This window comes from Melospiza melodia, chromosome 3 (assembly GCF_035770615.1).
Source record: "Melospiza melodia melodia isolate bMelMel2 chromosome 3, bMelMel2.pri, whole genome shotgun sequence".
In the NCBI taxonomy this organism is placed as follows: Eukaryota; Metazoa; Chordata; class Aves; order Passeriformes; family Passerellidae; genus Melospiza; species Melospiza melodia.
Genome location: NC_086196.1, coordinates 119701185 through 119725174, shown reverse-complemented (window position 1 = coordinate 119725174; position 23990 = coordinate 119701185). Strand labels below are relative to the sequence as shown.

Below are 23990 nucleotides of genomic sequence, written 5' to 3'. Positions count from 1 at the left end.
GTCCATTTTCAGTATTCCTGACTTGTATATTGGCCTCTTGAATATTTTCAGTAATGATTGTAATTATATTCCCTATATTTACTTGTCTTTCCTGCTCCCTTCTTCCCACCCACCACTGATTCCCCTGTGGTTGTTTTCAGCCTCACCTGCAGATCCACATTTGTTTGTCAGGTGTTTCTTTGACAGGTGTTTGTAATTTATCTTGCTTTGGTAGCTGCAGTGGGAAATAAAGCATCACTTAAAACTGTGACTGTTAAACACCAACTACCACTGCTCTCTCCTCGTGGTCCTTTGCCTTAAATATGAATGTTCCTGTTAGTTGAGCCCTGTGCTATTTGGACAACCTAAAAATAGATGGGTACATAGAAAATATGGTTTAGAAGACGTTTAATTTACCTGTAATTCTCCTTCCATTATACTGAGTAGTTTTATCAAGTCTTCTTTAGAAAGCTCTATGGACTTCTTGTTCTTTCTCTCGCTAGGACCGGGTGATTTTGAGTGCCGTTTGACAGTTGCTGAAACCATGACCTCATCTTCCTTCCGATGAGGTTTGTTCTTTTTCTTGGCATCCTCCTGAAGTTTTTCATTCTCTGTGTGGCTGATGACAGGCTTGGAACTGGAGAAGTGCCCGTTAGACGAGCTTTCTCCACCTTGGTTTCGGGACCTCATCCCTGCCTAGAAAGAAACAAACATAAAGATGCATTTGTAAACTAAATTACTTACAAAAAAAGAAAGCCACAGTGGAAATACTGCCTTTGGTAAGAGCAACAGTCTTCTAAAAACTGGCAAATACTGTCATGCTCAAGAGATTGTGGTGGAAAGCTCAACCATTCCAACAACTGTCTGTGTGTGGCAGAAAAAAGTCCCAAGGTAAGGTTAGCCATCTTTTTCAGCAAGCCAAATGCCGATATGATTTTAAATGTATGGAACTTAAAATTGATGTGGGACAATGTGTTCCAGTGCTTCCTTTGCTTCAGCTGATGTGTTGATCATTCACAATTCAACGCTACAAAACAAAGCAGGTTGTCAAACAGATCTTATTTAATACGTGGCTTACTTGAGAAACAGAAATGAGATTAAATTTTTGAAAAACTTATTGCTGGAGTAGAAATTCTCTGTGAGAGTGGAGTGCCAAAGCATAACAAATGTCAGTCTGCTGTTTCTCTGAAATTAGCAATTATTTTATTGCGGGTAACCAAGAAAACTGGAGAATGCAGAGTAAATCAGGTGGCAAATACTGCACAGGATTATTAGACAATAAGTTCCATAAAGGAAAGTTAAAAAGAAGTTTGAAAAATGAGCACAAATGGTATGAAATCACTAACAGATAAATGGGCAATATCAACACACTCTTTCCAGAAGATTCAGGGTTTCCCCAAAATGTCAGGTCATGGTTATTCAACGCTCACATTTCTGTCTTCTTAAGCACCTACATTGAGCCTTAGACTATGACAGCAAACATTTCTCAGCTCTGTCACCTGACCAACTGTACTGCTAAATTTTTATAGCAATAAATCTAATGAAAAATATTCCACTGCTTCCGAGTATTTCCTCTTGTTTAAATTAATCCCTGTTGTTAGTTTGCAGTTTGCTCATTATTCAAACAGATGCTTTTCGACATCAATAACATCACGCACACTTCTGATAAGGAGTTCAGAGCAGCAGTTCATTAGTGAGGGAGCAAAACCTGAAATATATTGATTATTCAGCTTTGCTAAATTACACTGGGTCTGCAGTGGCTTGCCTACGTACTTGACTCAGGCCAGCATTATAAATCTCTTGCCACAATTAGCCTTGCACTTTTGTAGTTTCATACTCAGCATGAAGATTGTCTTTTTATCATGACTGGTTACTCATGTCTTCACTAATTCAATGGAATTCATCCAGCAGCATAAACAGGGAGAGAATTAGACCCTCTATTTTGGAGTGAGAGAGTTTCACAAAGAGATTCCTTGCATTGTAGGCCTGCTCTTATCCAAACAATATGTGATACAGGTATACAATGGCCTTTAGCTTCCTGAATGCTTATGCAGGGTGTTTTTCATCAAACAGTTTGGATTAAATACATGAATTACACTTTCTAAAAACAGATCTCCATTATAAGCATGAACAATACCTGAGAACCTCAGGAAATCTTTTAGGTTTCAGATTTATAATGGAAAAATAAACATAGTACTATGTTTCCTCTCAGATAGGGCTTTTCAATTTGTTTAACTTTAATGGGTTTGAAACTTTCCAACCATGCTTCCTCTCAGGAGAGAGCACTTGGGATTCAATCTGTCTCTATTTTCTAAGTGTTTCCTTCTGAGTCCCTGTGGGTCACAGCCTCCAGCCACTTTCATCTCTAAACCAAACCTATTTTTTATGGCTTACAGTGAATAGCTTCATGGATCCAGGACATCCCACATGTTTTAAGAACAAATATTTGAAGACTGACTTGTATATGTTTTGCAGTGGAAAACAGATTATTATATTACAGTATATTCTGCTTAGTAACGTGCCATTTTAGGGTTTTCTCTGTAGCAAGGTGACCTGAAAGTGCACAATTAATGTTAAATTTAACTTATGTCTAGTTGAGACACATCATCAACCTGAAACATTGCATAATAAACCAGATGCACTTAGCTGAGTTTGTTAGACTTCATGAAAGGTAGTGTGTCACCCAGGCACATCATAACTCAAGACAGCCACTTTGATCCATCTGTCCTTGTGGGAGCTGAGAGAACAATTCATGAAGCTGTGTAAAGACTGAGCAGTTGACTATAGGCTTATCAACCTGTTAACAGAGAAATTAGGAATGCATATTTCAAGCGTGCTTATGCTCACTATAAATCAGTAGAGGCCCACCAAGGACAAATGCAAAGTTATATTCATTAAAATGGCAACAGAGAGGCTTAACCAATTGACCTGGTGTTTTGTATCATCTGGCCAATTAGCATATGATTGCTGTTAGAGGAGATTGAACTTGGTCTCTTTCAAAACTTCTTTTAAATTTTAGATTTATTTTGCAGCAAGCCTTACCTGACAGTAAGTGTGGCAGACATTCTGCCACACTCAGGGACGCTGCCCCTAACAGCCTTTCTTAGTGTGAAAGCCTGCCAAAGTCAGGATAATGCTAACACTTACTCTGTCTTCCCTTATGATGTTGATACTTTTTCAACACATTACCCAAATGCAAAGGTGACATGTGCTGAAGCCAGAGATGCAGGTGACAGAAGCTTAAATGGTGACAGAGAAGGCCAAGGTTTCGATATTCACACAGTAATTTCCAAGGAGTTTAAGGGCCAAAATCAACGGCACGATCCAGCTGTTGTGCAGCGCTCTAGGAACACAAAGCAGCTGTAGGGATGACTGAGTTTTAATCAGAGCAGCGTGAAGTAGCCAGAACATACCAGTGATGTTGGCTGAAATACTGTGTGCTGGAAAGGAGTGCTCAGCATTATCATTTTGGATATCCGTCTGCATTTCTGATGGCATCACGATAAAGGAAAGTTTCTGAGTATTTGCATGACATTATTTCAGTATGTAAATATCCAAATCCCAAAACTTTGCTTATCTGTTGTTTCACCAGTGTTCCAAAACTGATTCTGGGGACACTGCCAGTCCAACACTGGTAACAAATGACCTCCTGCTGTCAGTCCTGACCACATCTCCATATCTTACAGCATTCCTGATCTGCTGAAGGGATTGTGTTCCCTGAAGAAATAGCTCGTATGATTTATAACAACTCTAGCATTTAACTCTACTTCTTTTTTCCCCACTCCTTATCAAATTGCATATTAAGCTGGGAACCTTTCCTAACATTTTCCAGTCAAACAAGAAGACTTTATGTGATCAGTCACCTTGATTTTGACATTTATTGGCTACTCATTTCAATATGTGCTCACAGCATTGGTACTCGGCATGGGAACTCTTCAGCCCCTCCTCTGGTTCAGTCATTTTTTAAGCTTTATGCACAAAGGACAAATGCTATGGTTATTTACATGAGCCTGAATTGTTGTTCTGGGCATGGATCCTTCAGTTTTCACAAGTTAGAATCCACAGAAGATTTTATGAAATAACCTTTATGTTAGTTTTACTGACATCAGGAGGAAATCTGTGAGGAATTTGCTGAGTAGGATGTCAGGAGAGGACAGGCTGCATGCTATTCCAAGTTCTTTCCCCCTCTGATGGCGATTTGTTCTCCCCAAAGCTCTTGAAATGGCAGGTTAGATTAGGCTCTGTTACTGGTTCTGTTGGAATCAGATAATGCAAAGGGGCTCTTTGAACTTAATGTGCAGCCCCTCTTGCTAATTGGACATGATGATTTTGGCTCCACAGCATTTTCCCTTAAGATAATAATACTAATGTTATAATACACACACACATGCACAAAAGTTGATTTAAAGCCATGATATGGTTGTTGCCATTGGCAATAAGTTTGTAGTCTGGATCTCAGTTGCAGATCTAAGTGATTAGAATATGACATGAAAGTGCTGGGTTTCTGACAGGCTAACAAAGTATTGCTGGGACAGTGCAGCTGGGTTAGTGAACCAAAACTGGAATTTGTTTCTCTGCTGTGACTTTGGGAACTGTATCTTTCAGGAGCTCTGCTGTGCAGGAATTTGGAGTGGAGCAAAGTGATGTGCAGAAGTGCCTGGGTACACAGGGCTGATTGAGGAGAACTCAAGCACTGAGCAAGACAAGATTCTGCCTGGTGATTATGGATCACTATATAAGACTAGGAGAGAAAAATAATTTAAATATACTCAAACTGGACACCAAATAATATAAACCCTCCATCAGTTCTGAAACACCCCACAAATGATGAGGAGAGCTAGAAAACTTATTACATAGTGTCAGTCTGTATCTAAAAGTAGGAGGTATCAATTAAAAAAAACACATCAAAGACAAGATGAGAAAAGGGGAAGGGAAGGGAAGGGAAGGGAAGGGAAGGGAAGGGAAGGGAAGGGAAGGGAAGGGAAGGGAAGGGAAGGGAAGGGAAGGGAAGGGAAGGGAAGGGAAGGGAAGGGAAGGGAAGGGAAGGGAAGGGAAGGGAAGGGAAGGGAAGGGAAGGGAAGGGAAGGGAAGGGAAGGGAAGGGAAGGGAAGGGAAGGGAAGGGAAGGGAAGGGAAGGGAAGGGAAGGGAAGGGAAGGGAAGGGAAGAAGACATTTTCTCAAATTTCAGGAGGAGGAGGGGGGCATCAAATTGACCTTATTGGCTTATAAGTCCTCAGCAAGAACCACCCCAGATGGGAATGGATGGCTTTAGCCCCAAGGGATCTGGATAGCCACAACTAAGTTTACCTGGCTTCAATGGTGTGACTTTCACAGGACAATCATGTAGAGATACAACTGTTCATACCACCTCAGAGACTGAATAAAATTATTAGTTTTCATATTGGTTATTCCAGGTCATTTCCCTGGGCTCTGCAGATGTTCATTATTTTGTCTGCCTGGAAAAGAGTAAAAGGAATCACATTCCCAAGAGGTTGTGATAGGCCCAGTAGGAGCTGTGGCTGCACTGAATGAGCAATGCTGTGCAGTTGGACTCTAATGCTGCGTGGAGCAGCTCTGGATGTGACAGACTCTGGACTGTGAATGAATTAGGCCAAGGGAATTCAGACCTCATTCTTGCTTTTGCTTTTGCAGATGACTCCTGTGTTTGTTTCAGTCATGACGGTCAGAGGAGAGCAATAAACCTAATGACTAATACAATGAAGAACAGAAAAAATATCTGACCTTAGTCATCCTGGAGTTTCCTGAATTTCTAAATTTTCAATCCTAAAGTACTAATCCGTTGTGCCATCTAACCCCAGTCTCTTGTCCTCATATGCATCATGATTTGAGCAAACAAGAAAAGGTCTTTGTTCCTTTTGACAGTGTTACACTTTGCCAATGTGCTTTTGTGAGAGCACATGTTTGCTGCTTGCCCTTCTTGTTGGACTCTTGGCACGGAGCTATGGATACTCTTTGAATCAGGACAACTCTCTATTTAGTGAACAGCTTGAATAGCCAAACCACTGGGCTGTAATTCCTGTACAGACTACAGACCTGTGCCTAGTCTATCTATGTAAACCATTGCTGCTTTCATCCTTTCACCTGGTCTGCTTGCTGCCCTGGAAAAGTGTTTGTCACACAGGTGTTAGGAGGAACAGCACCCAGTGCTGAGCCTCATGCACTGGAGAATAAATATTGGCTTCATCCTGTTGACACTGCTGCCATAGTGGGGTTTGCTGTTTGCAAGTAGTGTAGAAAAGTAGCAAGGTTATAGCAGACATGCTTGCTGAGGTGCAGCATGAGAATCAGCAAAGCCTTTTTGCTTTATCAAAGACTTATTTTTTTATTTTAAAATTGATTCTTGTAACAGCAGTGCATAGTAACACACAGACTGTGTTCACCAAGGACTATATCAACTGTAGTTCCTTTGCTTGAAAAAAAAAAGAATAAGCATAAATGTACTCTCAGAAAGAAAATAGATTTCTGAAAATTCCATATCCATTATCTTTCTAAATAAGTATAATCAGCATGAAAGCAGAAAAGGATTTCACAAAATTAAAAGAGGAAACACAGTCATCACCAAGGCAGATTTATACCACTTTAACTCCATTTTCTTAATTCCAAGGTAAACTCTTCTCTAGCTAAATTATGGCACAGGTTTACAAAGAACAGAGTTTGTGCTGGTATAATTCCATTAATTTTGTCATTTTCAGGAAAACTTGTGGTTTCATCTGGAATACTTTTACATGAGTTATGCATGCTGACCAACTAAGGAGTAACATAGACTTGTTTCACAAAGATTCATGTTTCCCAGGCTTCATCTGGAAAAACATCTTGGATGCATGAGGCATGAGGAATGATAAGCTATTAGATCATAATTGAGTCAAAAAAATAAACTTTTATATATCACCCTACCCATGTTTTGATTACTGTGCTTCCCAGCTGCCAGAAAGCACAAACAGGAGTCACAGAGGAGACAGTTCAAGTAGCTGACACCACTAGACAAACATGCCACAAGGTCTGATGAGGGCTGAGACATTTATTCTCTGGAGTGGCCATGTGGCTGAGAGGCACTAGCCAGGAGCAAGGAGGGTGGCAGCAGTGCCAGGCGCCTGCAGTGCAGCCTTTCCAGCCCATTTCAGCTGGGCTGGGAGAGATGGGCGAATCATCCTCTTCCCAGCACACTGGGGTGTCCCAGGGCCAGGAATACCTCTGATCTGAAGGAGAATGAATCTTTGGAGGAAAGTAATGCTGCTGCTTTCTGGGGCCTTGCACCCAGCTGGTGCAGCCACTCTCAGAGCGCTGGGCTGAGCACTGTGCCCGGTCATGATTCCTCACATATTGTTTTACAGCTCCCTGCTCTTTTGAGTTAACCCATTTCAAATCAAACTGTGAACTTCACATGAAGACAGCTCTAGCAGTGTCACCATTAGTTCCAGCCCAAACCTCCTAAACATTTGTTTTATCCCCTGACAGGCAGAACGTGCCTGGAGAATGGTAAGAGAGGTGATGCAGATTAGCTGGCCTACCAAAGGTTTTTCACTCCTGCAGCTGGGAAATCTCTGGTGTTAGGTAAGCACTGGTCACTTCTTTCTCTTGGCAGCATAGAACCAAGCTGATAACCCACAAGGTGAAATACACTGTGGACATAGGAACAACACTCTAGTGTCTCTAGTAAGTAATTTCTAAAGTCCACTGCTCCTATAACAGAGCACAGTCTCCTGCCAAGGTGATAGAAAACTGCTGAAAGCAGCAGTACACAGGAGCAGGCTGAAACTCATCACAGGCCTTGCCTTGTTTGTAGCCTCAGTATGACCAACCAAAACACCTAAAACTGAAATATCACTGAGGGAATACAACGCAGAAAGTAAAGTCATTCCCTGAGCTTTGCAAGCTGCTTCAACCTACTGATGAATCATGGGACAAATAGCAAATACAATTAGGAAATGAGGAAGCCCTTAGCTTTCCACAAGATAAGTTTCAACTTTTCACTTTGAAATTACTTTTTATTTCAAAATTAACTTGTATTTTTAACAAATGTGAGATGAGACAAAAAGATTAATGTCCCAAAAGCAAACTCTAAGCTTTGGGTAGAGGTAAACATTTTGATGTCTCCTTCTGACCTGATGTGGATCTTGAATCTGTCTTCTTTTCAGTAGCCATAATTTGCACAGCTCTGATTTTGCTGAAGCAGTAAACTATAGCTATGTTTCACATGTGACTAATTAATCTTTCTTTTGCTTTAAAAAAATGCAAAAGTTAATCACAATGTAGATACCCATACAGATTTTACAGCAGAAGGAAAAAAAATAGACAGAGGACCTGTATCTTCTACAAATATAGTCTCCAAGAGACAACAGTGTAAAAAAAGCCATCTGCAGCATCTCAAATTTCAACTGTTAACCAAAGCAGGGAGCAAGTTCCAAATCTCTGTCAGTGACTCCTTTGTAGGAAGTTTCAGTTGTTGATAGACACAGAGTACCAGCTTGCACATGAATGCCTTGTCATCTGGTGAGACGTGAATTTAACCCCCTCCATTAGACTGCGCTGCCTTCCACCTCCCAAAAGGTTCCTCCTCTGTGAAGTTTAATTGGTTTTAAAACCAGGAGTTAAAAATAGTCTCTGATTCTAAACCTGGCCTTGGGTTTCACTATCAATTTTGGTGGTTTTACAATATTTTTCCTATTGGGGAAAAAAAAATAAATTCTCTGGCTACACGTATGCTGGAGATTAACCATGCCCAGGACTCCTCTCTGACTGTGAGGCCAGCTGTCCTGGAAAATACTTCAGGCTCTTAAGCCCTCTTAGCATCCATAACATGTTGGCTGCATCCACAGCACCCACTGGGAATTGCTTCTAGCCCATGCTGACTCCTGAAACGTCTCTCAGATGGGATGGGAGGGTGTTAAGTGGCCTGGCCACAAGTGTGCCAAGGACCACTGCAAGAGTTTAGCAAGGGTACACACATTCACCTTCCAGTATCTGTGCTCATGCCCCCTCACTGTTTAATTTACAACCTCTCCTTTCCCCAGCCTTTACAAACAGAGGAAATGGAAAACTAATCAGCCGTGCTAAGGGAAAGTGCAACTCACCATAAATACACAGTCTGGAGAGAGAAAATAAGCAGTGGGTGGTGGGAAAACAGAAAAAAAACCCTGAATTTTTCAAGTTAGATCAAGGCACGCTGAACTCTAGTACTTATTCTAGAGGCATATTTTTAAGTTGCTCCTGAGGGGTATTTTGGTGATAGAGAGGTTCAGCAGGATCAGGGAGAGACAGAGAAGCTGAAGCACAGAGAGAGGCTGTACAACATCCTCACCTCACACCAGCCTTATCCTGGCTTTTGCTGGGCTTGGTGGCACAAACCTGGAGCTCTTTGTGTCACTGATAAGGGGACTGGCACTGTGAGGCTCCAGAGTGGCCCTTGCATTATTCAAAGCCCTGGCCTTCACTTGTCATTACTGTTTGCAGAGAGGTAAAAGGAAAGGAGAGTCTTACTTCATTCCTGGCAGTGCCAGCCCAGTGACTGTCATCATTTCCCTGTAATCCTGCAGCTTTCCACTGACTTCAGAACTTGTGGCAAAGAAAGTAAAGAAGTAAATGTCAGCCTAAATGATTTAAATAATAGCAATGTTTCACATTGCTGACAGGGAGCAGCACAAAAATCTGCAGATGCCTCACCTGGCATTGAGAATGGCCTCAGCCACTTTAATAGTTTTCATTTTTAGAAACCATATTTGCATGCCTCTTGTAATGTCATGGTTTCAAAATCCCTAGACAACAATTTCTTCACTTGAAAAGAATGAAGTTAAAGAGTTATCCTGCATGTACAGGTTGAGCTGGTTTTGACGGGGCTTTTTAACAGCCTTTTAATGTTAATCTGCTTAAATCTTCACCTGGCCTTTTAATTCAGAGCAAAAATTCAGGCTAAGCTGCAATACAGCATAGTTACTTTGAGTAAGGAAGGAAAGGAGAAGGAAGAAGCAAATAAATATTTCTGCATAAGCTTGGTCTTGCATTAGCATTACTAGGATTACCTGTTGCCAGATTCTATCACGTCTGTGACATCTTAAAATCCAGTTTCATCAGGGATAAAATATAAGTTAATTGTGTTTGTCTTGTTGCAACTAGCCAAACACCCTACCTTTCTTAACTTCATTAAATGGGTTTAATTTTCTTTTTTTTTTTTTTTTTTTTTTTTTTTTTAACTAGGAAGGATAGAGGAAAACATTAAAACATTCTCAGCTGCTTTTCTTAGAAAGTAATTTCAGTTCATAGCCATGGAAAGATATTAAAAAGAGATCCAACAAATAGAGTGGGTGTTTTACAAGCCTATGTGATGTTGAAGTTGTCTGCACTGGTATAAATTCATAATACCCAGCTTTAAGTATTTCACTTGTGTGATTTAGGTAGAGGTTTAGGTTCCATCCATAATCTGCAGTGTCTTTGAAATGGAGTCTGAGCTCTCTGAGGCCATGTTAGGACTGCAGGTCCATCCTCCTCCTCCTCCTCAGTCAGGCAGTTCCAGTGCCCACTGCTACCCCACCATGGCTCCTCTTTGTCAGGGAAAGCCTCCCCTATCTTCCCATGGTAAAAGGTGCTGGGTGGAGGGTGGTGTTGTTCCCTTCTCCCTGTGAGAGTTCATGGCTGGAGGTCTCCGTTTTGCCCCTCTGAGTCAGCCCTGATCTCTCGGCACCCTGAATTTGGGCACATCAGTGAACTGGCTGATGAACTGGGGCTGCATCCAGAAATGCATCATCGCAAAGGCCGATGTTGCTGATGGGTGGGGAGGCACTAGCAGGTATTTGGCACCTCGTTATCAGCATCTGACACAGTGCCACACTTGGTGGCAAGTGCTAGGACATGGCAGAGGCTGTGGGACCGTGTCTGCCCTCACAGTCCCTGCTATAACCAACCCTGCCAGCTTTGCAATAATGAAGTCACAAACTGGAGGGGCTTGTGCGCTTGGGATGGGTTTTCTAGGAGGCATCAGACCTCTGCTGCAGGCACACTTCTGCCTGAGAGAGGCAGAGAACACAGTAATTCTAAAAATACAGTGAAGAAATTGGTGAAAAGAGTCAATAGGTGACCCTTACTGAGCTCCCTAACTTGGAAATGAGCTCATTCGGTACTCCAGCTACAACCTCTTATGATAAACTGTTTTCTTGGGAGGAAGAGTGGGGAGAATTTGGCTGTAATTGTACAAAACAACTAATTAAAGAAAGAGCAATAAAAATGGATCTATGTTAGGTTTCTTCCAGTTAGGGAAGGTAAAAGTAGAAACTAATTTTTATTAATGAAAAATCTGAAGAAAAAAAAAATTTCAAGTTCCTATTTCATATGAGGAGCTGAATGACAGAAAAGCAGTGGGGATCTCTGTTGCTGAAGAAAATTGGTGGGGTGTCTCTAAATATTAAGGCATCACTGCGTCTTGGAATTCAAATTTTCAAGCCTGATTTGACATTTCACAAAATTTTGGTCACCATCCAAAAACAAAAAAAAAAAGAGAGAGAGAGAGAAGTGCACATACAGATGACATATTCTTGGTAGGTCAGGTAAGAAAGCAGCATACATAAGTACATCACTGGTTTTCTTTATTTAGTGAAAAGCTGTCTGACCCTGCAGTTATGTAATGTCTCAGCATTCCTTATTTGTTTCCTAAATATTTTTCATCTGCCTTCAAGGAAGTTTAGGCGACAGAAATGACTTGGAGCTGCTTCTCCTGTGTGGGCGACCCAGGGCCAGGTGCTGCTGCTGGCAGCTCTGTCATGTCTTGGCTCTGCTGTGACCAAGCTGTGATTGGGAAAGGGGAGATGAGCCACTTTTCCCCCTTTGAGGAAGCAAATCCACCTCTTGTCATATTCAAGGTGCTATACTCAGTTATCCTAAGAAACAAGATTTCATTTAGTGTTTTGCATGTCACATTTCATTTACTGTTTTACTCCCAGTGAGAATAAACCTCACTCAGTTTTACATGCCTAGTGAGAGTGTCTGAGGGAGCTCTCACTGCCCCTGCTTGCTGTGGTGCTATTCACTACAGAGACCACAGATAAGAGCTTTTCCTTATCTGCATTTGTCCACACACAGACTGCATGAATCTCAGAGGTAAGAGGGTTTTTTCAGACCTGCCCAGAGGAAAGTTAAAGCACAGCTCTCCAGAGCATCCAATAGCCAACTGGTAGGCACAGCTGTGCCAAAAAAGCAAGCTCAAACTAAACAGCTGAGCCTCCGCTGTATATGTCCTGAAAATATTTCCCAAGGCTTTCAGAAAAGTTAGAATTAAGTCCCCGTGTTGAATAAATATTTCCTTACTTTTACTAATTAAGAATATTTTATACCTTTAAACCTGAAAGACTCTGCTAAATGAAATGGAATTTGAGGAATACATACACGCTATGCCCCTATATTAAATTGTGCAACTTATTTAAGCAAAGTAAATTCAGAAACATGGTAAATTCAGAAACATGGTATCCATCTTTTCAATTCATGCTGAACAACATCATTGACTGCAAAAAAAACCCCAACATAAATTAAAAAAAAAAAAAAGAAAAAATCAATCAGCAGTTTGTGAGTGAGTTCTAGGCCTGCAAAACCACCCTGATGTGAAATGGTCAGAGAGTTTAGAGAAACCCTGTACATCTGGCAGATGGCCACGAGCTCAGCCTAAGGTGGCTGTCATGCTTGCAAAAAATATCTCTATTCTGACTGTTCTTACTGGTACTGCTATTACTTTTTGCCATCAAGAAAAACCAAAAGCCCGCATGGAAAAGGGCTCAGAGCACATCCCAGTGTTGTGGGATGACTTGGCTGCAGCACTGGATTTCCAGGCACTAGAATTCACCCTGTGGAAGCAGCAAACACCAAGGATTTGACAAACCTTGGACTTGTCAGATAAGCATACATGTCAAAGAAAAAGGATTACAATCAAAGGGATAGGAAAGCCTAGAAAATAAAAATACTGGCAGAACCCAACATTTAGGAATGAGGTACAAAAGTCCTGAACTAGAGTGGCAAGTCCCCTGTCCTCTGCTCAGCCAGGGTGTGACACAAGGTCTTGCAAAGGATTTTTGCAGGTGGCCAAACAACTATTTAAATAAGCAAGAACAAGGCTGGGGAGCTCTGTGTAAATACTTGCCACTGACTGATCTCTTATACCTTGAAGATGCATTTCTAGAAAGGAAAAAACCCTGAAAATTGTTCTTCGCATTGTGTATTCAAAAAAGCTGAGAAGTGGCATTATATTAGTCTTTCTCAAACCTCAGAGAAACTTTTCCAAATGTCTATACAGGCAAATACTAAATAAATGGCTGGCTGAAATAATAGAACTGTTGTTGGACTTTATAACACATGCATATTTTTAAAAGAAAAAAAAGAAAATACTGGGAGGGGGAGTAATTTTTTTTTTGCTAATTGTTTTGAAGTCCATAACTAGAAACACGTCATTACCAGTTTGTACTCACATCAATTTTATATCAGAGAAAAATAAAGTTTTGTTTGTTTAACATTGTTAGATAAAACAGTAACTATATAAATTTAAGAAAGCAAATTGTTTATGCCAAGTTAGTGTCAATTAGCATTATGGATGACAGTTTAAGGAGGATTAGATGATGTATTGCAGGTTTGAAACAACTAAAAATAGAAAAGCCATACAAGCCATAAAAATTGCACAATGTGCAACTTTCAGTTCCAGGAAGATTGTGTTTGCAATCCTTGACTACAAATGGAGCTGCTTTCTGACTGTTGGGATAGATCTTCTGGGGCCATAATTAATATAGACAGTCCTGAGCTTTCCAAATGACTCAGACATTTAAAAATATGATATGATATTGGGCTTAAAGCAGTGAAATTTTTATAAAATTATTTAGTGTTTGCCTTCCAGTTTCTGAGCTGGGTTCACAGCTCCAAAGTATGTTCTAGCACCTTGAGGAACTTTAAAACTGGAAATAAAGAATGCTGTATAACCAATGTGATACTAGCAATGGGGCTTTTAAAAGACAGGAAAAATCCAAGATGAATATTGTAAGACATGTCATATGGTCATAGGATTCCATGGTGCCTGTTTCTTGTTACACTAAGTCCTTAACTCAGGACGCTTATTTTTAACTCATTGTGCTAAAAAATTTCAGAGAAAATAATGCTCATTGAGGATGTCCTTGGGAATTGTTAACAGTCCCCAAAGGTTTAACAGCTCTGCAATTCAGATGAGCCTTTGAAAAACTCTTGGTTTTCATGTTCACATGGTCGTGGTTTGAAATAAGTCATTTTGGTTACCTCCTGGAGCTGACATCTGCAGAAAGCTCAGGTACTGCTTTCAGCCATGCTATTGCAACACTGGTGAGTGTTATTTATTTAGGAGCATGGCTCCAGCTGGGAGCTGTGTCAGCAGAGCAGCCCGTGCTGTGCAGGAATACCTGAGTCAGAGATGCTCCCAGGGCAGGGGCTCCACTAGAACCTGGGTCCGGAGTGGGGAGGAGGGAGTCGAGGATAGAGGTGTCCCTGTGCCATCTCTGCTGCTCCCACCTGAGGCTGGCTGGGGTCCCTGCTGCTCCCTGGAGAAGAGATAAGGCTCCGGGGCCACATGCCAGGACAAAGAGAGCAGCAGCACGTTCTGCTTGTCTGCCAGCCAGCCAGCAGCCCAGCTAGAAAACAGAGGTTTCCACATCTTAAGTGGCTTGAAAATATTAATATTCTTTATTAGAGACTCCTGTTGGCTTTATCCTTGTGTTTCCAAAGCTGTGACAGTGCACAGTGGCCTGAAGAATCCAGGAGGAATTGCAGGTATGATACAGTACAGCAACTGGGTGGTGACACCTCTCACTCCCTTTGCCTCCAAAGAGCCGTGCCACAAGTCACAGCTTTCTGCTGTAATTCAGCAATTGACACCAAGAAACCCCTCATCCCAAAAAAGCAGCTGTAACGAGGGAAAAAGCTGGTAGGTGGTGTGCTGGGTTCCTCAATGAGCAGAGCATGTGCAGGGCAGTGACACAGCGTGGGGACAGGACAGCAGAGTGTCAGTGACACTGCAGGCAGCCTGCAGCACAGCTGCCAACCTGCAGCACAGCAAGACATGGTTTCTGTCACAGCCATGAAACAAGGGAAGGCTGGGGACATGGTGACAACTCCAAATGCTGTGGAGGTACAGAGGATGTGCAGGGAACCCGGAGCTCTGCTCCAGGAGAGCTGGGGATGTTGCTGGGCCGATGGGGATCAGAGCCATCACACTGGACAAAGGCAGGGTCTCGTGGTGAAAAAAAAATTCATTCATGCATTTGTTTGGGTTGCCTAAACAAACAGAATCGGGGACTCCCTGAATTCTGCCCTGATCCTCCTGACTGAGCAGCATGGTTATGGCATAGACAAAGTTGTGCAGGTCAAATACACTCCAGACACAGCTGGCATGGAAACACCAGAGCCAGTGGGTCTGAGCAGTGCTGCATGCAGGCAGGCCCAGTGGCAGGGCTCACAGAGATTCCGAGGGCTGTGAGACCATGGGGGTCTTTCCTGGGCAAGGAAATCATGGTGTTCTGGGGGGCTGTGAGCTTTTTAAATAAAACAGTAACAATTTTGTTCACATCTACAAAATGACTGTTATTTAAATAATTTATGTAGTTCTAAAAACAGTATAGCCATACAAGGAACATTACCATTCAAGGAACAAAGAACTACTGCACTAAGTTAGTAGCAGTCAGAGCAGTGCCTATTATTTCTTAACAAACTGTATGTGAGTTCTTGCAAAATAGTAACTATCCACTTGGTATTTGTATATTTTTTCCCTTGCTCTAAGTGGAAGGAACAAGATCTATTGCATTATGGGCAATATAAGGAGAGTTACAGTAATGAAATCTTAACCAGCTGTAATTGGTGCATACATATTAAGGAAAACTTAGCTTAACAGGAAGGTTATTTTACTGATAATATTTTCATTTTCTAGAAAATTTGCTTAGAGAACTTCAATCTTGAGCAGCAGCTACTTCTTGGAAAAGATTGAGCAATTACCTATTTCTTTATTTATGAATAGCAGAAAACAGTTCCTACATGTGCAAGAATTCGGGTTATCACACTGTTATACCACAAGCTCTGAATCACATCTCTCATGACAATCCACAAGAAGCAGAACAGAGATAACTTATATGAGACACATGGGATTTACACTAATTAATTCTTTGGCCTGTGAAAGGTTTGTCCTTCAAAAAATTCAGTGAGTTTTTTTCATTAATTTGAATGGAGGAAGGATCAAGACTACTGTCTTTAAAAGTATCTAGACCTAGAAAAAGAAAATGAGTCATGTTTTTGCAATGAAGAGCTGAATTTCCAATGCAATTCACACAGTGCAAGAAGCAAAGAAGAGTTTGGTGTCAACAAGCACATACTAATTATTAAGATACAAAAAGGGTGGACCAAATAGTGGGTCAAATTCTGGCCTCATTTGCCTTTACTCTTCTGAGTTTAAAGAGGTTACTCTGGATTTTCATCAGCCTAAGTGAGACTGAAGTCTGATGTTCTGTAAGCAAACAAAAGTGGCATTATTCATGATTCACAGAAACCTTGTTCACTGAAGACATTGTTTAAAAATAGGCCCTTAAGGGTACTTCCTTTCCTTTATTTATTGTTTTAAAGTCATTTTACAAGAGTAGTAATAACACCTATATCTTCCCAAGAAGAGACATCCTGGAACAGAGATAGGATTTAAGTAATTTCCATCCTCTAATTCTTGGCCAAGCAGCAGGATAAGGTAGACACAGTACACTCTTTTCCCATTAAGCATTAAAATATGTCAAGATAATATTTATGCCTATACATGTCTTCTTCATTTTAATTAAGTGATGACACAGTAAATAGTGAGCAAAAGAAAGAGTCAAGGTGAACATCACTGTAGCACTTAAATTATTCCCCATTGTACATCATTGTGTTGTATTAAGAAGCCCAGGAGCCTTTGCTGCTGAGCTGAATACTGATGCAGCTGATACTTCACTCGCAGACATCACACAGGTGCATCAAAATGCTCTTAAACCCCTGTCAGACTAATGAAAGACAAAGCTTTGGTTGCAGACTCCCTCACAAGCAACTTAAACCTAGCAGGGCTGCAATGGCATCACAGCTTTTTGGGCTGCCTTTTCCATCCCAACTGTTGAGAGTTTTATCATGTGATAAAAGAAACAATAATTTTTGTTTGTTACTCTCAGCAGAGTAGTAAGAAGCTATTGATTCTCTGTAGATTAGTTTTGGAGAAAGCCTCTCGTCTTTCCTCGTTCACAGACACATGTTCCCTCTCCCCCAGTGGAGATGGATCAGGAAACCAAACGAAGCAGAAAGAAAGCTGAAGTTTTCTTTGGCAGGTTTGCCAAGAAGCCCTAATGAAAGGGGTCAGTGAAAGTCCCCATATTCCCATTGATCTACAAGCCACCATTCCCAGGACTTTCAAAGGAAAAGCCAGGGAAAGCAAAGAGCTCTCAAAGCTGCTTTTCACTCCAAGCCCCAGCAGCTACATGGGGAATCATACAACAAGGGGCAAGTCCTGGGCAGAGAGTCTGGTGGGCTACTGTGAAGGTCTGGCTGTGCACAGTCAGTCAGAATGGGACACAAAATAAAGCTGATTTTGTCAAGCACCCTACAACCCACCAGCACCACTGGACAAGGCTTTGGGATGCAGGAAGGGGCACCTCCTTCCCACAACCCACAGGCCACCACGGGGGCAAGGAGCCATGTGACAGCTTCCACCATCAGATCAACCCTTTGACTATCAGTGTTATCATCAGAAGTGTTTGTTAGAATTACAGTTCCATTTAATTTATTATCAGTGCCCCAAGAACCCCACATTAGCCCCTCTGGGGCCACCAGTCCCAGTCCAGGGTTGCCACACAGCCACACACAGCCCAACCCTGTCCTGCCTGCCCGTGAGGGCACCAAGCTGGGCCCACAGCCCTTCCTGGGCTCCTCCTATCTCCAGGAATGTGCCTGATGCCAAGGCCTGAGGGTGTCCCCAGCTGTCTCCCTCAGGTCTCTGTTCCCCAGGGGATTGCATCCCCAGTCCTCAGAAAGCAGCCCCTCCTGCGTGTATTTCTGTAATTGTCTACTTAACTGCTTGTATTCACAGTTGGGATTCTCCTTTGCTCTTGTTCCAGTGTTTTAAAAGTTTTTCATTTTCATTGATCTTCATATGTGCATGTAGTAGCTTAAATTTGTGCTTCCCTTTTCCTACCGCATATTACAAAAGCTCTTTTTGCCTTCTGCCACAGGGCAGAAAAATGGAACTCAACCTGTTTATTCCTAAGAAAAGAAGGACTGTATAAAAACATATGCTCCCCCAGTATCTCTCCTTTACACTTACAGATACATCCTGTTCTGCAGTGATCCTGATGCCAAGCACTGGGATGTCAGGCTCAGAATGACTGGAGAAAAGTTTATCTCTGAAGCTCCCCTTGAAACTTGATTAAACTATCAACTCAGTAAGGATTACAAGTAAAACAGCCAAAAAAAGATTTCTGTCACAGTCTTATTAGCTGGCAGTCAGGAGTCTCCTGGAGTTTTCCAAGAAGCTATGGCACAAGAGACATGGGGGACACTGGATTTGACCAAACATCCTTTTCTCTGTGGTCCTGGGAGGTGGTGGGATCAGTTGTACCCACATTCTCTTCTGCTTTCCATTGGCTCACACCAACAGGAGCACTCTGCAGAGGTAATTCCAGGGTAATTCCAACTCTCTGAACTCTGAACCCTCTGAACTGAGATTTCTTTAAGGCAACATATGAATGAAATTGCGCCTTCTCCAGGAAAGGTTCATCACTATTATACAGTGTTCATAGGAATTTTCCCAGTCAATAACTGTAAAACTTTGCCAAACAAACTTTAAAAATACCAGACCCATTTCTTCAATTATCACTGTCAGAAATCTAATGAACTGCATACGACGGTGACTGAAGGTCTCAACCAAATAAAAATTTTCATTGATTTCCCAGCTTTTGATTGAAACCCTAAAACCTTTCATACTGCAATTTCAATCAACAACTTGGGGAGGCGGAGGGGGACTCACATTATTTCTAATGAAGATCCCCTCAGAAGATTCAAAACCTTTACTCAACCTCCTAAATATTTGGCACAGCACATCCTTGCAAGCCTGAAATTATTACTCTGTTTGCTATGGTTTCTTTTATTGTGCTGTCATGCAAGACTGTTGTACTTTGTCATTTGTAGCGCATTACCTCAGACTAGTCCAGGTACAAAGATGGATTTCTGGGATGATCAGGGTAATGGAGAGCCTATCATATGAGAAGACAGAATGAAGAGCTTGGCTTGTTTAACTTGGCAAAATAAAGGCTGTTAAGGGATCCAGTTGCTGTGTATAAATATATCACAGAGGCAAACATCAGGGAGTTGGGAGAGCCATTTCAACTAAATGACAGTGTTGGCAGTGGAACCCAGTGGCATAGATTGGCCAGAATTCAACCTATGTGAGAAACCTAAAACAGGTTCTCACATCGGGCAATGGGATTTGGGAACAATTTTCCAGCTGGAGAAAAAGCAGCAGAACTCCTAAATACACTCACAGTGGAACTTGATAAGTGTATGAAGGAGATTATAAAACATGATTCCTGCAATATTATAACAATATATTTGATGACCCATTAGATCTTTTCCAGTCCTCTGTTGCCATATAAAGCTATATCTCATGCAGATTCTGTACACATCAGTCATATATGCTTCCAAACAAGATATGCCAGCATACTTTATATGTTTTAAGCTATTTAAAAACAAACCAAACCAAACCAAACCAACAACTCTAACCAAATAGTTCAGTTTAGTAAGTGTATTTGTTCAGGGTAGGGATAAAACTTAAAATAATTTTCTGTCCCACAACGACAATAAATTCAATAGAACCCAAATATATTACAAAATAAAAATATTTTACTTGTCCAACACCAAAATTCCTAAGAATATTGATAATTAGTTCTACTTGTCATCTAGAACTGTTTAAGCTTTATTACATTTTTTATAAAATATTTTATCCATGGATTTAAAACCCTTGCAGCTGAAGTTCAACTGTTATTTATGGTATTCTGCTCTAAGCTATAAATTAATTAAGGACAAGAACATTTTTGTGCTAATGCATTTTATGTTGGAGGGTATCCAAAAGATATAGCCAAGGGAACAGAATTATGATTGTTTCTAATTTATGTTGGTCATAGCATGGTTTGAACACATGAGAGGGAAGACTTTTTTAAAAACAGAGTCGTCTGGTTTTGGAGATACTTCTTTATTTTCATGCTTACAAGGTTTCTTATGCTGAGCTTGAAGTAAAAACGTATGAACTCTACAAAGCAGAACATTTCTTGGGTAAAAATAAACAGTTTGTAAAAATCTACTTCCACCAAAATCAGTAAAATGGTTACATAAAAATTAATCTTTTATGAATTCATGAAATCATAATAATTTATGAAAAATTCTTCTTTCCAAATGCAAACCCACACAGACACACACAGAGAGCCCCTGAGAATGGGACCCAACTATAGCCATGACAGTACTACACATAGTTCCACTTTCCTGTAGCTCTTTCTTGAAATTTTGATGAAAATACCAGCATGTTATCTTCATATAGCTCAGTGAAGGCAAATTTTACTCCAAAGATGCCCCAAAATTACTTTAATATCATATCTTATGGTAATTAATAATATCAAATTCTGATTCGCTCTACTCTCAACTAATATGGACTCATAAACCTAGCTTGAGGTTTCCTGGTTTTGTTAGCAGTTCACTGTCTTAGCCAGCATTAAAAATTAGTTAAAAATCTCTCACCACTTTCTTGCAAGCAATGCTGAATTCAGGTCTCGAGATTCAGCATTATATACTCAGGAAGAAAGGATCCAGGAGAATGGAAAACATGTCTCCATTGTCATCAGTTAATGGATGACTTAGGACCTGAATTACTGACTTCTAACATATTTTCCTCTCTTACATAAAAATTATTCTAAAAGCATTCTAAGTTTCTGACTTTAATAGACGACAGTGACAATCAATTTACATATATCTACATAACTTTGCATGCATTTCTTCATTTTAATTTTTTGTTTTATCATTTGCACATTCACTTACATTGTGAAGGACCATCCACCCATCCATATTCTCTAGCCTCTTGTTATTCAACATCCTTCCTCCATGCCTCTTCACACCTTTGTCTCTCAAGTAAACAAATCAAAACTTTCACTTTTGACTCTGACATTGCTGGTGATTTTCATCATAGCCTCTGTTCCTGCTCCCATTTGTGCAGGTTTTGGCTGGGATAGAGGTAATCACAGTAGCTGGTATGGGCTGTATTTTGGATTTTTGCTGGAAACAGGGCTGATAACTCAGGGAGGTTCTCCTTACTGCTGAGCAGAACTTGCATAGAGTCAAGGCCTTTTCTGCTCTTCACCCCACCTCACCAGTGAGGAGGCTGGGGGTGTGCAAGGACTTGGGAAGGGACACAGCCAGGACAGGTGACCCCGACTGACTAAAGGGGAGTCCCATACCATATGGTGTCACCTTCAGCTTTTAAAGCTGGGGGAGGAAGAGGGGAAAGGGGGACATTTGGCGTGGTGGCATTCATCTTCTCATGTGACTGACACCCATGATGGGACTCTGCTTTCCTAAGGATGGCTGAACACCTGCCTGCCCATGGGAAGTGGTGGATGAACTCCTGCATTTGCTTTGCTTGCATGTGCGGCTCTCACTTGACCTGTTAAACTGTCTCTACTTCAACCCACAAATTTCCTCACTTTTACTCTTCTGATTCTCTCCCCATCCCACTGTGGGGAGGAGCTGAGTGGCTGTGTGGGGCTGAGCTGCTAGTTGGGATTAAACCATGACACCGTTATGTATGATTAAGTATTCTATCAGAAGAGATAGGCATTTCTCAAGTTCCTGATTTGCCTCAGCAGTCCACATGACACATATGACACAGCCATGTTTCCTCCTTAAACTGCTACTTTTAAATTTTCCTCCTTAAACTGCTACTTTTGTATCAAGAAAAATTAGTTCTTGATTTGAACAGAAACCGTCCACATGCTTTGAACTCTTTCACAAGCAAATTGGTCATGAGTAAATGAAGACTGATCAATTTTCAGAAGACAGATATTCTGAAATATTTTCTCTTACAGGAGAAAAATGTCTGTGCTAATTTTTAGAAAAAAACTTGGTCCATATTGAAAAGAAAAAGTTATATACTATCTGACACTAGATTCTGGATTTACACATTATTCTGGGAAATTCTGATACAATCCTCACGGGCCACATTATTTTGTTCATGTTTGTACGTCAGAAACAAGACATAGCTTCACAAAGGAATCTCCAGCACTGTAGGTTTTAAGTCCCTATTGTGACTGGTCAAACTGCTAGTTTCTGTGCTCCTCTGAAATATTAGTCAGAAACAGTGTAAGGATGGTCAGATAGTGTACAATACTAACTCTAGGTTTAGAACCCTGGACAACAATTTCATGTGCTTATGTGCTTCCCTTTTTGTTTGTTTGTCTTCATTGCCTGTGGAAGACAAATCTGTTCTCAAGGATCTCTCAGTTATCAGATTATTTCTGTGCATCATGGCAGCCAGAGAGCATTAGCTTTGGCTTTCCTTGGTGATCCACAGCGCAGGGATCTGAGCTCTGCAGGGCTCTGGCACTGACTGCCTTCCATCCTGGCTGTGTCTGAGAAGAGGGCCAGAAAGGTGAGTGATCCTGACATCTTTCAAACCCATAGAGTTCTAATAGAAAACTAATCTATGCTCCTATCACATTTGGCACCTGCTCTCTTTTGCTTTTGATTATTGTTGCTTTACATGGGCTTTGAAGCAGTCTCCACCAACAAACAGAACAGGATGGTTCTTCACACACTGAAGAGCAGAACTACAGAATGACTTCTCCACTAATGCAGAAGTTAAACATGACTTGGGAGGAGACATTCTTGGCACAAACACTCACTTATGGTTGCTACCCATATAAACCACATCAGGTTAGGGCAATCTCTTGAACTGAAAATAGCTGGAGAAGAAAAAGTGCTTTGGGGAAGTTTCAAATCCTTGCCATGCACTTGCTTTCCCCTGCTGGCAGTTTTCAGCTGCTGGTTTGTGTGTTGGTTGGTTGGTTTGTTTGCTTGCCCAGAGTGCAGCACAAATGCAATCCCCAGCTGCCACTAATTATGCTGCAGAGTTCCTTGCAGCTGATTGAATTTCAGGGGCCCACACAGAGAAGCCTTGAACCTCACTTTGGGAAACCAGTGGTGGCTTACTACTAATTCAGTAGACTTCCCTCCCTTCATCTGATTGCTTATGACAAGATATGGAAGTAAAACTGAAGGACTTGATGCTCAGCTATTTAAATTACTGTGGCTTGGCTGGTACCCTTGAAAGCAGGCTTCTTTGTCCCACTGTAGTTCTGACATGAAAAGCATACTTTTATCTCAGCAAGGATGGTTTATTGAACTGTTTTGTTCAGATACAAAGGACTCCTATTTTTAGAACCAAAACTGTAATTCATACCCTACAACAACAAAAGCCAACTGTATCCTGAGCTGAGGTACACAAAAAATTATAATACCTCCCGGCAGGTATCTGGAGCTGACTTTTGTTAGTCTTAAACCACAAAAATTTATTGCCATTACTAAGCAGTTCAAATGTGAAAGCTATTCTTGCAAAACAGTCACTAATGAGCCTGCAAATAAGAACAGAGCAGCAGGGAACTGCAAAACGTTATCTCAAAAGTACTTGCCTCACCCTCAAAATAAATCCAAAAGCAACTCTTCCCATGGACAGAAAAGAAGGGCAGAGCACATTGCTTGTTGCTGAGCATGTGAACAAATTGCATACCATAGCTCAGATGTCACAGCACTTTTTCAATAACACTTTAAAGCTTTTGCTAATGCCTCAAGCACCTAAAATTAAAGGTGAAATATGTTGGATAGGAAGGATCTTAATCTTACGTATATTTAGATATTTATATTTATTGATGTAACAGTTGTTTCTCAGAAACTGTTCTGTTGAATTAGCG

The 23990-nt window shown here is 41.1% G+C and overlaps 1 protein-coding gene across 6 annotated transcripts in view; it reads right to left on the bottom strand.

Annotated features, from left to right (window-relative positions):
* FILIP1 (filamin A interacting protein 1) overlaps window positions 1-23990 on the bottom strand; it is a 102145-nt gene that overhangs the window by 59340 nt on the left and 18815 nt on the right. For 2 of the 6 annotated variants that reach the window (XM_063152892.1, XM_063152896.1), the window contains exons 2-3: window positions 14391-14618; window positions 397-675 (exon numbers count right to left, since the gene is read on the bottom strand). The exons of 1 other annotated variant lie outside the window; for it this stretch is intronic. In XM_063152892.1, the coding sequence (XP_063008962.1) occupies window positions 397-669 (273 nt within the window). In that variant the 5' untranslated portion in view covers window positions 670-675; window positions 14391-14618. The remainder of the gene's footprint in view (window positions 1-396; window positions 676-14390; window positions 14619-23990) is intronic. 3 more of the 6 variants (XM_063152895.1, XM_063152893.1, XM_063152894.1) reach the window with 2 other exon arrangements.